The sequence below is a fragment of the Caretta caretta genome, chromosome 9 (assembly GCF_965140235.1).
Source record: "Caretta caretta isolate rCarCar2 chromosome 9, rCarCar1.hap1, whole genome shotgun sequence".
NCBI lineage: Eukaryota > Metazoa > Chordata > Testudines > Cheloniidae > Caretta > Caretta caretta.
The window spans coordinates 6072756-6092614 of NC_134214.1; the positions used below are offsets into that span (position 1 = coordinate 6072756).

The 19859-nt window shown below is 46.8% G+C and overlaps 1 protein-coding gene across 1 annotated transcript; it reads left to right on the forward strand.

Annotated features, from left to right (window-relative positions):
• Nucleotides 1-3810: 3810 nt before the first annotated feature.
• LOC125642831 (uncharacterized protein C2orf72 homolog) lies at nt 3811-9111 on the forward strand. The gene is made up of 3 exons (XM_048864686.2): nt 3811-4621; nt 6126-6241; nt 9002-9111. Exons 1-2 carry the CDS (start codon nt 4039-4041, stop codon nt 6215-6217), a joined length of 675 nt encoding a protein of 224 aa, XP_048720643.2. The 5' UTR covers nt 3811-4038; the 3' UTR covers nt 6218-6241; nt 9002-9111.
• Nucleotides 9112-19859: the final 10748 nt, after the last annotated feature.

Genomic DNA, 19859 nt, shown 5'->3' on the forward strand with positions numbered 1-19859 from the left:
CCTTTTTGTATATTTTGTTTTTAATGATTTCTTATGACCTTCAGCTGGTGTGGGGGATAACTAGTTCACTTTCAGTTGTTTCTACAAGTGTTACATAATCCACAAAACAGGACAATGGCCTAGTAATAGCAGATGATAAAGGGAGGAATTGGATTTGTTACTGACCAAAGCATCAAAAGAGAAAATTACCTCTTAAATGAAAATAGATCACAATGAATGGCTGTTATCTACCTGTGGCTTTTTTCCTGTAACTCCCATCATGGTATCTAAGTGCTCTTCAATAAAAGTTTAACATCTCAAAATTGTGCATGTAAACTGAAAACAAATGCAACTTACATACAGTATTTGAAAAACACTTTGCCTGCTTACTAAAATGAAAGCTCAAAGTTTTGTTTCTCTTGCACTGGTTGATGATTCTTCTGACAAATCGATGTAGATAATACAGTTCTGTACAGTTACAGTTTGTAATTTCACGTGTAATACAGAACTCAGTTTATTTGCCAAGATTCAGATTGGTTCAACTCACATTTAAAGATGTAGTGGCTTCTTGAGATACTCACGAAGAACAGGACTTTAGCACCCCTGAACAATCCTCTTTGGTTCTCACCTACCTCTTAACTTACTTCCACTTTATGTAGTTTAGTTACACACCTGTTTGAAATCCCTTCATTCTCCATCACCACAATGCATGTTTCCTCTGCACAAGTCTTGACTTGCTGTTTTCCAGGATTGTGAGATATTGGTTATCCGCTAGACTTTTAACAAGAAAAAATTCTTATTTAAGAACATAAGGGCCATACTGGGTTTCTGGTTCTTTTTTTAACCCTGTTGTAGTCTTGGCCTTCACAACTTCCTCTGGCAAGGAGTTCCACAGGTTGACTGTGCGTTGTGTGAAGAAATACTTTTTGTTTTTAAACTTGCTGCCTATTATAGACCTCTATCATATCCCCCCTTAGTCGTCTCTTTTCCAAGCAGAAAAGTCCCAGTCTTATTAATCTCTCCTCATATGGAAGCCGTTCCATCCCCCAATCATTTTTGTTGCCCTTTTCTGTACGTTTTCCAATTCCAATATATTTTTTTGAGATGGGGCGACCACATCTGCACACAGTATTTAAGGTATGGGTGTACCATGGATTTTTCTCTTTTAGTATCCATCCCTTTCTTGATGATTTCCAACATCATTAGCTTTTTTGACTGCCGCTGCACATTGAAAAGGAGGACTTGTAGCACCTTAGAGACTAACAAATTTATTTGGGCATAAGCTTTTGTGAGCTACAGCTCACTTCATCAGATGCATGCAGTGGAAAATACAGGGGGGAGATTTTGTATACACAGAGAACATGAAACAATGGGTGTTACCATACACACCGTAATGTGTAATGACATTTGCAAACTGGACACAATTAACTTAGGCTTGAATAAAGACTGGGAGTGGATGTGTCATTACACAAAGTAAAACTATTTCCCTGTGTTTATTCCCCCCTCCCCCCAACTGTTCCTCACACGTTCTTGTCAACTGCTGGAAATGGCCTGCCTTGATTGTCACTACAAAAGGCTTTTTTCTCTCCTGCTGGTAATAGTTCACCTTACCTGATCACAGTATGGTAACACCCATTGTTTCAAGTTCTGTGTATATAAAATCTCCCCACTATTTTTCCACCGTATGCATCCAATGAGGTGAGCTGTAGCTCACGAAAGCTTACGCTCAAATAAATGTGTTAGTCTCGTGCCACAAGTCCTCCTTTTCTCTTTGTGGATACAGACTAACACGGCTGCTACTCTGAAAACTGCACATTGAGTGGATGTTTTGAGAGAGTGACTCCAAGATCTCTTTCTTGAGTGGTAACATAATTTACACCATCATTTTATATGTATAGCTGAGATGTTTTCTGGTGTGCATTACTTTGCATTTATCAACACTGAATTTAATCTGCTATCTTGTTGCCCAGTCACCCTGTTCCGTGAGATCCCTTCAGCTCTACGCAGTCTGCATTGGATTTAATTATCTTGAGTAGTTTTGTATCGTCTGCAAATTTTGCCACCTCGCTGTTTACCCCTTTTTCCAGGTCGTTTATGAATATGTTGAATAGGACTTGTCTCAGTACAGACCCCTGGGAGACACCACTATTTACCTCTCTCCCTTCTGAAAACTGGCTTAAAATCAATATACTGCATTTACTTTACTTCATGTATGTTTAGGACTGGGTTTGTTAAACATGCAGGGAAGAAAACCGATTGTAAGTTCTTTGGGGCAGAAGCTGTCACTGTAAAGTGCCTAGCACAATAGGGCCCCAAGTCAGGACCACTAGGCATTAATCATAATACAGATGTTAAATAATTTAAGTTTGATTTCAAGAGTAACAGGTCATTTTGGGAAAGGGTGGGATTGTGACATCAGAGATCACCTGGCCAATCCACATACAGTTGAGCAGCAAATTTGCCTACTGCAAACAGTTTGATTACAAGACTCTTAGAAAAAGCTTTCCTCTCTAGATGGTAACACAGGTAAGTTACCTTAGAACTGGCCATAGGTAACAGGTACATTAATCCTGTTTAAGATGCTGAAAATTGATACTCAGTCACATTGTGTTAGTGAAATGTAGCCCTCTGTTCATGCTTGTGGAATCAGGGACTTTTTAATCTGGCAGTGGAACTGTTGCTAATCTATTAAATATCGATTATATGTCTTTTTCCTGGTGAGTGACACAATGTGTATAATTCACCTTCTGGTCTATTTCTGGTGTGAGAAGTATGAGTTTGTCTCTCCCAACCTCCCTTGTTAGGGGAAAGTCTTTCATGTTCTCTTCCCCTCCTTTGCCTCTGGAGGCAGGGTAGCATAGTGTATACAATAGCCAGTTTTCACCTTGTCTGAGGCCCTGAAGCAAGAACTTCTGGGCTCTTCATTGTGTCTCAAGCTATTTAAATGTAATCTCTTTTAAAAGATACAGCAGAAATTAAAGCTGGTCAGAGGTGACAAATCATGTTTAGATGTGTGGCCTGTGAGGGGAGAGTGAGAAGTTTAAGATCTTTATAGAGGCAACAAAGAGGAGGAGGGGACGTAGAGATGCAGAGAAGGTAAAATCTGCTCTCCCTGGCGGGCCTCTCTTACTCTGAGAACGGGACATTTAAGGAAGCTGAAAGGCAACAATTTTAAAACCGATAGTTTTTCTTTTAAGCAAAACACAACCTGTGCAATTCTCTCCCACAAGATACCAGAGTCCAAGAGTTTACCAGGATCTGATATATGGATGACATGAGCAAGCCCCATTAGATTGGGAGGGCCGGGGAGGAGAGATTGTTATGCTTCCAGCCATAAGAAGTTAGTAAGAAACTTCCCAGTGGTTGAGTTATTCCATATTTTCATATCACCTGGATTCTAGCCTATTCTGCTGCAGTATTTGTTCCTGGACGCTGTTGGTGATCACATACTGTGCTGGATAAGCTCCTGTCTGAACTGGACTGGCAATTCCTCTTTGTTCTGCCTCCCAGGGAGGATGTGTATACAGTATACAGTATGCATTGCACCTCCAACGGCCTGGGTTGCTCACTGCAAAAATGGCCAATGACACCAATTTTGGATCCTCCTGTAGTGAAAGGTCCCATTTGTTCTTATTTTTCCTCTTCGCTTTGCAAGAATTCTGATCCCTTGTCGAATAAACCCACAATATCTAACCTGCTTCTTTGTGAGCAGTTCATGTCTACACCGCAGCTGAGAGCAAGTCTCCCAGCCCAGGTAAAGAGACTCAGGCTACTTCAAGCAGAGTTAGCATGCTAAAAATCACTGTAGATGTTGTGACTTGGGCTAGCTGGGCAGGCTTGGGCTAGGGCAGCTAGCCCATGCTGTAATGTTCACACTGCTGTTTTTATGTGCTCTGCTTGAACTAGGGTGAGCTGTCTACCTGGCCTGGGACCCACAGAGCCTTAGCTGTTCTCTGCACACACTTTCCACTCCCACAGAAACATTGGCATAGGCTTGCCTTACGCTCCCTGTAACAAGCCACTTGCCATTCTAGTGACGCTGTAGTCTGAGAGGAAGATATGGAGTCGGAGCTGCTAGGGGAGATGCCTGTGTGCTCCCCGGCAGAGCCAGTGCATGGGCAGTTCCTGACTCTGCTGGACACTGTGGGCAGGCGGAACGGCCAGGTGCTAGTGATGGAGATGGACGATGTACATGAGGCAGTCCCGCTTGTGCAGATGGACTTTGCCCAGGCGCTCTTCAGAGGGATTGACCTAGAGGCCAAACTCCACCGGAAGGAGGAAATCAAGGAGGAAGAGCAGGAGATGCAACCACAGCTGGTCTTCATGCTCTGGCAATCGGCCACGCTGAGGCAGCTCATGCAGTGGGAACACCTGGATGAAACACTCTGGAACTTAAGGAATCTTTTTCCCTGCATGCCAGCTGCTCTGGTACTGGTGATGATCCAGCCAGACCTGCAGCACCAGCAGGTGGAATCAGAACGGGCGGCAGGGGCGCTAAGGAGAATGCAGTGCTTGCTAGATGGTGGCTTCCAGGAACTGGTGGTGGAAGCAGCTGTTTATAGCCCAGGCCAGCCAGACGGGACCCTGGAGGTCAAGAGAGCTGCCTGCAGAGCCCTGAGAGAAGTTCTGAAGGGCCAAGAAGGTACTGGAGGGGTCGGAGGTCACACAGGGCTAGGCATCATGTGAAGGGGGACTTAAGAGCAGGTCTTGCTGGGGAGGAGAGACAAAGAGCTAGGTGGGTGGAAGGAAATGTGGAAGTCTGAGCTGGGTGCAGAGGGGAAGCAGAGATCAAAGCAGAGTTAGGAGTGAAGAGACACGCCAGAGAGACATGAAAATCAGGGATGTGGGCATCCAGGGTGGAGCTGAGCAAGGCGGTATTTGGGAGGCTGGGATGGGCATGGGGGGCACATGAGCTGGAAACTAGACTGGGGAAGGGGAACCGCCGTATCCCTTTCAGCAACCCATGGTGCTGCAGGGCCTGAGGAGAGCCTTCAAGAAAGTACATCAGGAGCTGCTCTTTCGAGCTGCATGGCTCGGAGCCCTGTAGATTTGCTGCTCCTTGTTGCTAACTGACAGGAGGAAGCAGCTCTGGGAAGCTGAGCTCATGTGCTAGACAGAGCTTGAGTAGGAGATGGGAGAGGAGGCATCTTGCATGTGTGTGAGAGCTCTGAGGAAAAAGTCTTGGTTCAGGGGCTATCCAGTCGGTGTCCGTGGGTTTTTGGGGAACTATGTGGTGGTGTCAATAAATGTCTGGGCCTTTTACATAGGGGCAACCTGCCCCAGTCCACCAGCCCTACTTGGTGTGAGGGCAGGGGGCATGTTAAATCAGTGCCGAGGAGGATTGTAGGTCGGGCTCTGTTTGAGTAGGGTTTGGGGGGGGACGTTCAGTCATTGCCCAGCAGGTCGGAGAGAGCTGGGTGCTGTCATAAACTGGGACGTAGGCGGTCAGCGCTGGCAATCGTGAGCCAGAAAGCGGAGGTCAGAGGCGGGGACAGAATGGGGAGTCTAGCTCTGACCCTTGGCTTGAGTCAGGAATCAAGCTGGGGGGTGTGGTGGTGGGGGGGGAGTGTAGCAGCAGGGATCTGGGTCGAGGCTAGAGGACAGGAGCAAGGCAGGGCTCCGAAGGTAGTGGAGAAGGCAGGGTCCTGTTGCATGCCAGGGATTCACCTTGTTGCTTGGACAACTTCCTGTGCCACCTCCTGCCTTAAATAGTGAGTCTGCGCCAATCTGAGAGGCTGGACGTCTCCTACCGTTGGGAGCTTCGTGGGTGGGGCCTATGGTGAGCGAGGGTCCACCAGCCTACACTCTGGGACCAGCAAGCTGCTGGGTGCAGGTCGCCATCTGAGGATTGTCTGGGGGCCTGGGTTCGAGACCGGAGAGTCCTCACATAGGTGCCAGCGAGTCCCTTCTGATCCCTTAGCCTGGCTGGATCCCCTCTGTGATCCACTTGAGAAGCTGGGATTGCTGGCGACAGCATGCGCTGGGAGGAAGAACAGGTGGGAGAGGCTGCACGGTGGTGTGGCTCTTCTGCAAAGGCGTGTCGCAGGCTCCTCTGCTCAGTGGTTCATGCTCGGCCCAGCCCCAACCTTGCGGCTGATGCTCCCCAAGCCAGCGGCATTTACACTGTGTTCCTCCCCTCCCCCCAGAAATGACTCCCCAGGATCCAGTTACCATCCGACTCAGCTTGGGTGTGTGCAACACAGGATATGAAAGACGGTATGAGGACAGGCTCCCTTAGGCCGCATTGCAATGTGCCTGGAAGGTGGGTGCATCTCAGCCCGTCCCTTCATAGCAACATCCACATGCTGCTACTGCACGAGCAAACCCGTTTCACCGGCTGCTCCTAGCATACTTGTTGGAGGAGTGCTCCCAGGCAGGCCAACTCCTGCAGATACTTTTGCCTGAGATGCCTTCCCCACTCCCACAACTCTCCCCTGGCAGAAGTTTGGAAATTCCCCTTCCGCCCTGCCTGGGACTGCAAGCAGGCTGTGCTGGGCTGGGGGAAGGAGGATGGGGAGAGCAGTGGGAGGGGAGCGGGGGGGGCTTAGATACTGTGGTAATGGTGCTATAGAAAACCCTAGGCCAGACAGATCTTTATAGGACACCCCCTTCCTCCCCAGGCCACGCGCACAGTCCTGCAATGCTGCGCAAATCCCTGGGGTGCCATATATGCTCCCCTCGATGGGATAACAAAACTCGTGCTAGCAGCTAGATTCTGAGCATGCTGTTGTCAGCAGGGAGAGCTGCTGCTCCAGCAATCCAGCAACAGTCCCTTTCTTCCCTTTAGTTCACCTTACAGTATTTCTGTTGCCATTAACCCTTGGCAGGGTGGCATTTACCAGGCTGTCCTCCACACCAATACTCAGGGCCACCGGTAGACGACGACAAGCCAAGCCCTGTTTGTTACACTGCATGCTAGGGGCCTGATCCGACCCCCTCTGAAATCAATGGCAAGTCCTCCAGGGACTTTAGAGGACTTTGCATCAGCTTCCTAGGTCCCCTCCATCCCTGTGCATCAGCAGAATTTTGATTTGCATGGTGCAGCTGCCGTGAGAAGTCAGGGGGGAGGCAGAGCTCTGAAAAGTTGTGGCAAAGTAGCAGCATAAATGGTTAGGGTCCTACCAAATTCACCGTCATGAAAAACACATTACGGACCATGAAATCTGGTCGCCCCCAGGAAATCTGGCTATTTTAGAGGAGACTAGAGTTCACAGAGCTGGTCAGCTGAAGAGCAGCGGCTGCTGGCCGGGAGGGAGCTCACCTCTGAGGGCAGCATCGCTGCCAGCAGCAGCGCGGAAGTAAAGGTGGCATGGTATGGGGGGGTTGTCAAGTTGGGGGGCAGGGAGGGAGGCCCAGCCTTACAGGTGGGCAAGTGGGCGGCGGCCCAGGGCCCCGTGGTCACACCCACACACAGCCAGCCCGAGGCCCCTTTAACACACACACCCAGCCAGCCAGCCAGCCAGTGGCCCCTTTAACTCCTGAGCACGGGGCCTGGAGTCAGGGAGAGGCAGAGCTGGGGGCTGCGACTGTGCACTGAGCTCCAACTGCTAGTCCCGGACAGGCGGGGGAGGGACAGGACTCTCTCTTCCCCGGCACAGGCCACTCTCAGGGCCAGCTCAGACCCACCTCGGGGATCTTCCCCTGGCTTCAGGAAGCTCCATGGATGTTGGCCAGATGCCCAGCTCTGAAGCACAGGAGTAAGGGTGGCAAGACTGCAACCCTCCGACGATAGCCTTGTGACACCCCCGCCTCCCCCGCCCCCCATGGTTGGGACCCCATGGTTACAACCCTGTGAAATTTCAGATTTAAAGATCCGAAACCATGACATTTACGATTTTAAAAATCCCATGACCAAAGCGGACCTGAATTTGGTACGGCTGTATCTATGGTGATTGGGTGCTCTAGCTGGTCTAGAGAGATCTTGCATCTTGATATGTGGCTTTGTGTGAATCAGTTTCGCTAGGTTCCTGTGTAACGTGGAGTACCTACAGTGCAGGTTTGTGAACTCCCTGCTCCAAGTAAAATGGACTGTGTTTAGCACATTCAAGTACACACTACCCCCTCTGTGGAGTTTATCTCCATAGAAAGAAACTGATTTCACCATGTGTACAATGATCATGTTAAATAGACACTAGGAGTGATGCAACTTGCCTACGGTTTGGTATAATCTGATGGAGAATGTCCCTGGGAGGTATTTAGATTTTTTTTTTTCCAGGGGGAGGGAAGAGGCACTGTGGGAGGTAGGTGATTTGAATCTAATATCAAGTAACCCCATTGAATAGTTGCATCCTCACTGGTGTATTGTAGAGGTTATGATTAATGCTGGCTGGGAAACTTTTCCTTTCCCCATAAAATGTTGAGATTCCAGACATTTTCCCATTCTGCACTGGGACAAAACTGAGACCTTTTGAAAGTTTTCACACACAAAAAGAGGGAGGGAAAAAACCTACATAAACACCCCTTCCCACCCCAAAATAGCCAGTAGTAGTCTGAGGTTTGGGGCACTCACCTGGGATGGGGAACTCATGTTCCAGTCTTTGCTCTGAATTAGATAGAACGGGGACCTGTATCTGGGTTCCCCAATCTCAGCTGAGTGCCCGAACCCCAGCCTATTGACTGTTCTGGGATCTCAGGGTGGGGTTTTTTGTGAACACTTTAAAAAAAATTAATTGAAAAATTCCCAACCAGCTCTAATTATGATTAATTGATTAACTTGACAACAGTTGGACTGCTGGTGGACTGACACCTCCGCCTATCATGCTGACTAATAGTGTCTCACTGTTTCCTTGTCTCCCTTTTCTGTCTGTGTCCATCTGTCCTCTCTGTTTTATACTTAGATTATAATCCCTTTGGGAGCAGGGAGAGTCTGTTTGTTCAGAGTTTGTACATCACCAAGCTCAGTGGGATCCGGGCCCATACCTGGGTTCCTAGGTGCTGCAGTTATACAAATGTTGTTACAAATTATGCATTTTTGCATTAGAGACTTAATGTTTGTCTCTCTCTCTCTCTTTTTTTTTTACAGCTCCTGTATCCAGCTAAGATCTGAACTGCCACCAAAATAAAAAACCAAAAACAAAAAAACTACACAACAAAAAAACCCCACACATTAAAATTTGGAGTTTATTCTCTGTTTGCATGCCTGTGTGTATGTATAAACTTCAAACCATTTATCACTTACAGCAGGGCAGACAAAATGTCCTGGGACAGTTTTCATGTGAGGAATTATGTAATGACAGTGGACTCTTCTTTATATTTACAGCTGCTTAAATATTTATTTTAAACCCTTAACATCAAACATTAAATATTTTTTAAAATATTTCACAGCCAAAAAACGTGATTTCTTGTTTAGTTGTATCATTATCTGGGTCTATTTTAAACTCATGAACTCTTCAGTCTGGAATCTACGTCTACACAGCAACAACAAACCAATGGGAGTGAGTCTGGAGCCTGGATCAACTGACTTGGGCTTGAGCTACGGGGCTAAAAATAGCAGTGTAGACGTTTCTGCTCGGGCTGGAGCCCAGGCTCCGAGACCCTCCCCGCTTTCCAGGTTGCAAAGCCCAGCTCAGGCGGAGCGTCCACACTGCTGTGTTCAGCTCCAGAGCACAAGCCGGAGTCAGCTGATCTAGGCTGTGAGACTTGCTGCTGTGGGGTTTTTGGGTTTTTTTTGCAATGTAGACATACCTTTGTATGTTTTGTAATGCACCTAGCACGGTTCTGGGAGTCACACAAAAGCAGCCCTGATTATTCTGGAGGAAACTCTCTGGCCTGAAGTGGCGCATCTTGTCATTTGCTTCCCACGTTTCATTTCTTATGGTTGGTTTGAATTTGAAAGGAATTGAATCTCTGTAGGTATGGGAGGGTGTTGAGTGCCAGCTAATATCACCAGCTCCAAGCATTCATAGCTCACAAGTCAAGCTCCAAAAAATCATGAAATTTTAAAAAACAGGAACTGCTGTCCAAGGTCACCCTGCAGGCCGCTGACAGAGAAAGGTCACCCTTCCCAGTGTCCTGGGCTTCATGGTCTGAGTTCAGCTCAGTTCCTTGAGTAGCACAGCAGAAGGGGGTTTGCAAGAGGGTTTTAAATCCAGAGAGGAGGAGGTCACAGAGGCTGGACCAGCCGCAGGGGGCAGTGTGGAAGAAGGCACGGAGATGTCTGAGAGAAGCTGACCCGTGTGGGCGGATGACGCTGGCGTTGCTGCCAGAGCAGAGGTGGCAATGGTGAGGATCTGGGTAAGCAGGGTGAGGCACAGTTCTGCCGAGCTTTGCAGGCGGTGAGGAGAAGCTTGAATATGATGTGGTAGCAGAGGGGGAGCCGGGGGGGGGGGTTCAAACTGTAGCAGCATTTTGTGTGAACCGGCGGGGGGCATGTGCGTGTCTGGGAGGCCGGAGAGAAAGGGGGTGCAGCTGGTGATGGACTAGAGGAGAGCTAATAGGGCTCTTCCCTCTAACTTTTAGGATTCCTTCAAAGCACAATTTTCTGAATGCTGGGATCAGGCTGCTCCACCCTCTCAACGTACCCTGGCGAAGGCTGCACCGTCCCAAGGGAACAGGAGGGCTCGCTGCTCCGTTCAGGCACAATCACCCTGCTAGGTTTCGCTGACCTGTTAACCTCCTAACGTGGATCAAAAAGGGGCCCGTGCCCAGGACTCTAAGCAGCTCCAGCTTTATCTGCCTCCAAACAAAACCTTGCCAAATCCCTCTCCCCATCGATCCAGCACTGTGTACTGACACGACGGGGCAAGGTCCATTCACCCCTTGGCCTTTTCATATAGTGCCCCAGACAGGAACGTTTTCAGGGAGTTCTCTCAGCCTTGGTCCCATTGACGGCACCAGTGCTGGGCTGCTCCCACATCCTGTATGGCTAAGGAGTCTGCGTTCTTTAAGGTGAACAGCTTCCTGTTCCGACAGCCTGGAGTTCTGGCTTTCTCCGCAGGCCAGAGGCAATGCAAGTACAAGTGGGACAGGGGCGCTATTTGGTCACAGCCAAACTCCATCACAGCTTATCCCATTCACCAGGGATGGGCTCACTGGGAGTCAGTGGTGGAGACTGCAAACCAATCAGATTCTCCAGGAAGACAGCAGAAGCTCCGTGTAGGTGCTTGGGGGATGGGAGTAGTTGCATTTAGTACTGATGATGTAACACACCCGCAGGTATAAAGCCTCTGTTGGAGGAGGCAGAGAGACACTAGTCTCCTCCACCAAATACCCAGGTAAGCTATGGGGAAGTTCCCTGAACTGGGGGAGGCAATAGCCATGAGTTCAGATCTCACCTCTGCCGACTGGTTTGTGTTCCCTTCTACCCTTATTAATCAAGGCTAGGCATCCAAGTATGAGCTACAGTTTCATTTCACAGTTAACAGAGTGATTACACCGCAAGCGCGGTTGGGAATCAGAACCCAGACTCATGGTAACATAAGAGATCCAATTCTTAGCTGTGCCATCACACTGCCTTTCAGATAGGATGATAAAAGCACGTTCTGCCTCAAACCAATAAGCTACCCTCTTCTCCCCAAACCAAGGCTAAGTGTGGTGTTGTGTTTTCTCCCCAGACCAGGATTCCTGATGTCCGTGGTGATCCTGGCATCTAGCACAGTTGTGTCACCCTCTGAAGCAGTGTGTTGAGTCCTCCTTTAGTTGCTGAACTCAGGAGGCCTAAGCTAGGGGTCTGATAGGCCAGGCTTCAAACCTTGCTGTCAAGGATATTGGTTAAAGTCTCTTATTCACGGTATCATGAATTTCACCATAAAATTGCGAGTGTTGACCACTCTGTCAACACCTATGAGGCGAAAGGCCTACGTTAAGTGAAGGGAGCCCATGCTCTGAAACCACTGCATGACCCTAATAAAAGTAAGGCTTTGCCCTGTGAGGACACCTGAGTTTATTACTCAACTGTTCAGCTATAAAATGAATTCCCCTCACAAGTTGGGTTATGGCCTGCTTTTCAGGGCATTAGCAGAAGTACCATGATTCTGGGGGAAGACATGGCCATGGGCGAAGAATTGTGGCCACACACAGAGCAAAAGAGAAGCTGTGGGAGAGGGGAGAGCTCTATGCTGTGGGGTTTGGCTGCTGTGCAGAAATGACTGGTCCTTTTGGAAGCAGCCTGGCTGGTCCATAACCGCCGATATGGACTAAGACTATGAGTTTAGCATGATTTTTCCAGGGCCTTATATGGCTCTAACTGAAATGGATTTCCTACGTTGAATGTGATTGCGTCCAGTGAGCGCAGATGGTGTGGGCTATGTGGCTGGTGTCTAGTGGGAAGGAGAGGAGCTCATTAGGGGCTAAAGTCATTGGTGCCTGGTGACTTTCAGAATATCCACTAGTTTTTGATAGCTAACCCCTGGCAACCCCTAATCTGTCTGGATCCCATCTGTGGCCCCTGAAGGACCTTCTGAGCTGGTTAGGTACAACATGACCTGGGAGTACAGACTGGTATGAAGGGCGTATAACAATGTAGTCCTTCGGTCAGGAGGGAGAGAACATCTGAAGCCTTTCTGCTGTGTTTGCATTAAATTACATACAAGGTGCACAGTCTAAGCCGGTGACAGTGGGTTGCTTTCCATTTTGGTAGCAGGGTGATGGGCCCTTGCTACCACCAGCTGATGAGGGCTATGGGTGGTGGTGTGTTTTTAGATTTTTACAGCAGGCACCTCTGCAGTATAAAATAAAATCTCTCCTTGCAGAATTCCGTTCCTGGAATAAAATTGACATCAAAGTCCTTTTCACAATGCTCTGCCTAGCATATGGATTCCTCTATGTGGGCTCCTTCTTCTGGATCTGATCCCCGTGTGCCTCCCTCAACCCCACATGGGTTTCTCTCTTTCTGTTTCATGTTTTGATGTTAGATTTTCTCATTCATGCTCAGCATGCCTGCAACAGCTGCATGCATATCCTGTGTTCTCCAAGGGAACAAACTGTTTCCACAACTCAATGAGTTTTTGAAGCCTATGAGACTGCAGGATTTAGGGGATTTTGTGCTGTGGGTAGTGATATACAAAGTGGGTTTGGACACAATAAACAGCTGTGGAATCCAACAACACATAGCACTAGGATCTGATTAATCACAGGATCCTTTTCATTTTAAGAATTCAGTTTGTTCCATTTTTATGACTACATGGTCCCCTCTTTCTCTCTGCTTGTGGACATAGGGCATAGTCCCAGCTCATTCCTCTTGATCGGATTTTCACCTTGATAAAGACTTTACTCCTCTTCAGTAGCAAAACAAAGGTGACAAGGAATATCAGACTTTCATTCGGCTCCACATGGAATGTCAGGGAGAAAATTCTGTTCAGCTTTCGGAATCCTATTGTACAAATGGAGAGTAAAGCAGTCGCTGTGATTTTCTTAGAACCTGCGTGTTAGCTTGTTTGTGAAGGAGAAGGAAGAATAGCAGAGTCATTAGGACCAGATTCTGTGTTCAGCGACAGTCATGGAAAGACTGTCCATTGAGATCAATGGGACTGAATCAAGCCCACAGCCAGATATGCCGAGACCATGTCTTTGTTAATTGTTAGCCTAACTGCTGAAAAGTAGGTAAAGGTTTATGAATTGTTACAATGACCTTTGATATAAATGTTTAAAAAAGATAGGAGAAGGAGATAGACTGACTGAATTAATTTAAACAGAAATGATCGTCCGATCCCACGGAAGGACCGTGTTAAGGTCATGACTGGTGAACAAGAGGAGCAGAGGATTGGAAATCAATGAACCAAAATCGGTGTGTTGGAAATTAGGCCTGCTTGGTGGACAAAATAATGAGTGGATGGATTATTCCACCCATCGCCTCTTTGGGGGCCCTTAAAGAGACTTTAGAGGGGAGAATAAACCTTACTGACATCACCGCAGCTGCAGTGGAAGGATTGTTGCCTGATACCACACACGGATACTCCAGTAGGGACACACGGATACTCCAGTAGGGACACTTGACCATCAGTGCTGCAAAAGCGAGGACCTCAAACTGATAAATGTGAGATCCTGCTCTGTCTTCCCCTCCCTTGTGTACTTCTGTTTGCCCCCCATCTTCCTTCTGTGTTATCTCTCTCGGCTTTTCACCTGATCCTGAAATCAGCTGTACTGCCCGGCACCAGGTTGGTGAGACGAGACAGCCCATCCAGCATTGCCCAACCTGAGAAGGACCAGTGAATGAGAGGAACTGAACAGACCAACCAGATGATGCCCCTGACCCAGGAGGTGAGCCAGGGTCCAGAGCAACAGCTGTCATGGCCAACCTGCCAGCATCCATCTGTGCCCGACCAGCCACTCTGTATTCCAAGAACATCAACAAAAGCTGAATTTCCCCCAGCCTTACTCTCCTATGTCTTCTCTCCCTGTCTGTGTCCTCGATTTCTCTAAAGCAGGAAAGTGATGATTATTCCCTATTCAAAACTGAACAACAAGCACTAAACCTTTCTTCCCCACCAAGAAGCACTGTTTGACGGATTGAATAAGAGACTTTAACCAATATCCGCTGTCTCCAAAAAGGGACTTTGCTAGGTTTTGATTGTTTGTTTTGCATAAACTATTAATTTCAGTGGCAGTGCTCTTTACCTCCTCTGGATTATTTTCCTTTTGTGTGTTTCAATCAATAAACTTCTGCCCTTTGGCATGAATTGAATTATATATTTGCCATGGCACTAAGCAGGCTGAGTTCTCTGCATACCAAACAGTGGATCCTAGTTTAACACTGTTTAAATATTGGACAGTGATTGGGTGTTAACACCTTTAGTCCATATATTCCAACTAATTTAGTACAGCAGGACCTAGGAGAAGAGCTAACAAACCTACTTTCATATGGTCCATAAACCTGAACTGGAACCAAGGACTTCTTGGTCAGATTAACTTTCCCTCCTCAGGAGAGATCCAGGATGGGAATAACAGTGCAGATCATATCTCTTTAGTTCAGTGTCTAGCTTTAGTCAGGACCTCACTTCCAATTGCTAACAAGTTGGGAAAAGACCAGTGTTGTCTACAACTTCCTGGCCTCAGAAGCACCCTTGATATGGTTGCTTGGGTCCTACCACTGAAAAGATTTAGTTTGAGCTACATGGAAGTCACTTGCAATGTACCACTAAATCGGTACCTGTTTTAAACTCTGTTTGTTAGGAGCTAGTTCTGTCTCTTTAAAAACAATGAGTAGGAAGAGAAAACTGCATTGGCAATTAGAGCTTACCTTTGTTAATGAATAGAGAAATGTAAACACAGTTGTTTGGATATGGTGGATTATGTTCACATTTCCTATGAACATAGTGACAACGGAACATCTAAACAAAATGAGTTGTGGAATTACAGCTGAGCATAAAAAAAGAACTGGAGCTTTACAGACACTTTCATTTTGAAAAGTGGTTTTTTTTTTATTCAGATAAACCAGGTATCTGTTGCCAAGCAAAAATAATTAGTGATGCTCATCCAATTTAAGTATGGATTCTTTTGCCTTTTATGTCTAGGATGTACCTACATTAACCATAGAGCTTCCAACTGGAGGGGTTATTGTCCCAGAACAGGTCAGGGTTTGGACGCTACTATTTGAAAAGCTGCATAGGAGCTAGGTATTATTGTTCATACTCCAGATAAGGATTATTCTTTTAGCTTCATGTGAGCCAACTCGAATGGCACAAGAAACTATTTTGCATACTCAGGCACAATTTAAACACCTTTGCGTGGTAGGGGGCTTTGTCATCAGTCGGCATAAATAATGCCCTGCCCCTTTAAGGCCCAAACTTCAATAGAGAAGGGCTTTCATCAGTCAAAATCCAAAGCAAAACAGTAAAGCATGGTTCTCTCCTGCCGGGGCTGGAGAGCAAAGAAGAAGACCTTACCGCTGGTTCTCTTCTCAGCAACAGGGCTCTTTCTAGAGATCTTTCCTTCCTGACTCACTGCTGGAATAAGATCCCAGCTTCCCACAGCACCTCCCTCGGTGCTATGGAGTGGGGGAGTGGAGGGAAAGAATACATTTCCCCCAGCTTCATCCCTAAATAGAGTCAATCTCCTTCCTGCCCCATTATCTGCTTCAGCGAAAGGAAAACTATAATAAATTAGGTATTGGGTATGGAGTTCCTGGAATCTAGCAATAAAAAGTGAAATCCAGGGGGCCCCAGCTATGTGGCTGTTCCCTATGATTGTTCCCTGTTGTTTTAAAAGTCTGTAGTATTAGATACAGAATGTACTGTATCTACACCAGATTAGATAAAGGGTGATTGACAAGACTTGAAATAAATGAAAACAAATCCTTACACAAACTCTAAATAAAGGCCATTCCTGTCTTTTAGATTGTATCTCATTGTATAGCTTTAAGAAAAGGAGGACTTGTGGCACCTTAGCGACTAACCAATTTATTTGAGCATAAGCTTTCGTGAGCTACAGCTCACTTCATCGGATGCATACTGTGGAAAGTATAGAAGATCTTTTTGTACACACAAAGCATGAAAAAATGGGTGTTTACCCCTTTTGTAGTGGAAAACACCCATTTTTTCATGCTTTGTGTGTATAAAAAGATCTTCTATACTTTCCACGTTATGCATCCGATGAAGTGAGCTGTAGCTCACGAAAGCTTATGCTCAAACAAATTGGTTAGTCTCTAAGGTGCCACAAGTACTCCTTTTCTTTTTATGAATACAGACTAACACGGCTGTTACTCTGAAACCTGTATAGCTTTAGTACAGGGCCCATTCTTTTCAGAAGTGGGTTACCTTGCTGTCAATGAAGTAGGTCAACATATGGTCTTATGACAGCAGAATGTGATCCCTAGTTAAGATTCTCCCCTCTTTATCAGTGTTTGTCAATTATTAAGTTACTTTCACGAGTCACTTGCCTATGACTCACCTGGGCTAAGCCAGCTCTTTCTGGTCTAACTCAGGGGGCAAGCCCCTGTGGAAGAAAGTATGCTTGGAGCAGGGTTGTGATGGTGCAAAGTACTCATGTGATGTTGCACCCCATAATGCTTTATAGAAATATGCTTATGAGTGTAAATATGACATAACTGGAATATGTTTTATGCTAGATATGCCATGTAACATATCTCTGCAAAGGTTATGTTTTTCTGCATGTATTCATCCTATTCGTATGCATGTATGATTTTTATATCTGAAGTTATGAGCATTGGCATAGCTTGTATTTAAAGTGTTTGCTGTAGAAAACACCTAAGGGAGATGTGGTCAACATAGAGTGAAGGGGTTATTCAAGTAATTGGGAGTACTTGGTTAACAATGGACTTTGATAGGCACCAACCCACATCTGAGCTTTCCTGGGAACGTCCTGCAGAAAACTGAGTCAAGCATGGACCTGTGACTTGCCCAGGTGACTCCAAAACTCCATTTTGTAGCTGGATTCTACACAGGGGGAGAGAGGGGTTTCCACCCACAAGAGAGAAACTATATAAGCTCCTGGGAAAACCCTCCATTTTGTCTTCAGCTGGCTCAAGAGGTAGCCTCTCCACTCCCAAAGGATACGTGAAAGAAACTGGAACAAAGGACAGTAACTACTGGGGCATGAGTGATTGCTGGACCCAGACTAGAAGGAGACTAATCTGTAAAAGAAGCTTATTGGAACATCTCTGAGGATGAGATTTCATCTGTAATCATTGTCTTACTGTGTTAGGCTTAGACTTGCGTGTTTTATTTTATTTTGCTTGGTAATTTACTTGTTCTGTCTGTTATTACTTGGAACCACTTAAATCCTACTTTTTGCATTTAATAAAATCACCTTTTACTTATTAGCCCAGAGTATGTATTAATACCAGGGGGGGAGAGGGGTAAACAGCTGTGCAACTCTCTCTATCAGTGTTATAGAGGGTGAACAATTTATGAGTTTACCCTGTATAAGCTTTATACAGGGTAAAATGGGTTTGTTTGGGATTTGGACCCCATTGGGAGTTGGGTATCTGAGTGCTGGAGATAGGAACACTTCTTAAGCTGTTTTCAGTTAAGTCTGCAGTTTGTGGGGGACATGGTTCAGACTTGGGTCTGTGTTTGTAGCAGGCAAGTTTGTCTGGCTAAAATCAGGCAAGGGACTGAAGTCCCAAGCTGGCAGGGAAAACAGGCTTAGAGGTAGTCTAGACACATCAGGTGGTAGTTTCCAAGGGGGTTTCTGTGATCCAACCTGTCACAGCTCACAACCCTTGTTTTAGCAGGGGCCCTGCAGCCAGCATGCTTGCAAACTGAAATGGTGCTGGTCAGGGTGTACAAGCAGCCATAAATGTTACAGCCCTTCTGTAAATGTCATGGAACTCCACTGGAGGAAGGAAGGGGTGACGTCATTGCCACACCCCAAACTGGTGATTCCTGTGACCTGAGAGCTTTCATGCCTAATGTTTAAACCACTGATTCTTTCACATCTTGGGCAGGCCTTTGAGGTGGAACAGTACCTTATAAAGTTTGGGACTTTGCCAGCCTGATGTAAGGAATGTATGTATTTTTTTATTATTCTCAGAGTGCAAAGCACCATAAAGTCACATCACAGTGAACACAACCCAGGCGAGTCATTGGCCAGTGATCTTTCTCCATGTTTTGCTGTCTTCACACATCCCAGAGAAGGGTGACACCACATCCCATCCAGTTAGCCACATCATCAAACCACACTCGCTGTGGGCTTCCCTGGCACCAGTCATTGGTAGGGAGAGAATGTAACCTAGTCCCCTAACTGAATGGTTCTCAACCTCTTCCCTAGCATGACCTCCGTGTCTATACTGGGACATCCTCCGCCCCGCCTTCCCATTTAGCAACAGGGAATGGCAGGGTGGTTGGGACCTTCATCCCCAGCTTGAGCACCCCTGCCCTGACTCTTCCTCTTAGCTTGTCTGTGTCTGGCTGGACTATCATTGTGGAGTGAAAGTAAATGCTCCACCCTCCCATTATTTCCTGTCTCTGTAATGTTAAAGAGGACTGCACATAGCCACTGGTGGCTAAATAGATTCCAATTTCTTTGCAAATCAGATGTGGCTCATTAAACATACAGTGTTGGGTGTCAGCCCGTCAACTGGAAGCCCTGTAAATTATTAGCATTGCACCTTCTGCCGGGGGCTCTCTTAGGACTGTGAGTGGCCCTGTTTATCAAGGAAAAGCAGCATGAGAATCCCATCTGCCTTGATGCTGATCCATGCAGCTTCCCAGCCCAGCTGACACACATTTGTCCATTTTGCAAACTTCAGGGTATGTTCTCCCCTGGCTGTGTGTCACTTGATGTCCGTTCATGTGAATAGGACTTCTTTGTATGCTTAGTGATCACAGTGAGCTCGCCTCTGCAACCGTCACGGCCAAGGTCCACTACAGTTATTTCACCACTCACAACTGGGGCTTTATATTTGGTAACACAAAACCTCCACTTAGATGTGGTACTTCCCCTCCCCCTCCCTCCCCGCACGCTTGGTGTGTGCACCTGGGTTAGTACTGAACATTTGCTAATGCTGCCGACCCTGTGAGTAAGAGTTTGCATTCTACAGGAGGGGGATTAATGTGTTGTGTGTTTATGGCACTGTTGGAGTGGCTTGTGAGGAGGCTGCATAGTCTGTCAGTGTTTGTGGACCGAAGCTGTGTGGGTAGCTGTGTGGGTGGTACGGTACAGTTAGAAGGTCTCCTGTAACTTGGCAAGTCATTGCTTTTAAGGCTTTTGGCTAGGAGGATGTCCCACTCACCTAACCTTAATTCCTTTCAAACAAAGGTTGTGGCATGAACTATATATGTGTACTATATATTATAGTACCAACTGGATGAACTAATGCACTTCGCCTTTCTTCTGTCAGGTATGTTCCTCTTTGCCCTCCAGTCCCATCACACCCACACGCAGGAGTCTTTCTCCTGCACCTTGTCAGGTTGTATCAGTTGCACTCCACCTTCAAATCCCTCAAAACTCCCCTTTGCTGTGAGGCCAGGAGGCCTACAAAA

Excerpts from the sequence above, each read along its gene's own strand:
- LOC125642831 (XM_048864686.2), top strand. The coding sequence starts at position 4,039 with ATGGAGTCGGAGCTGCTAGGGGAGATGCCTGTGTGCTCCCCGGCAGAG. Across the intron at positions 4,622-6,125 it reads AGTTCTGAAGGGCCAAGAAG|AAATGACTCCCCAGGATCCA; the intron begins GTACTGGAGGGG and ends CCCTCCCCCCAG.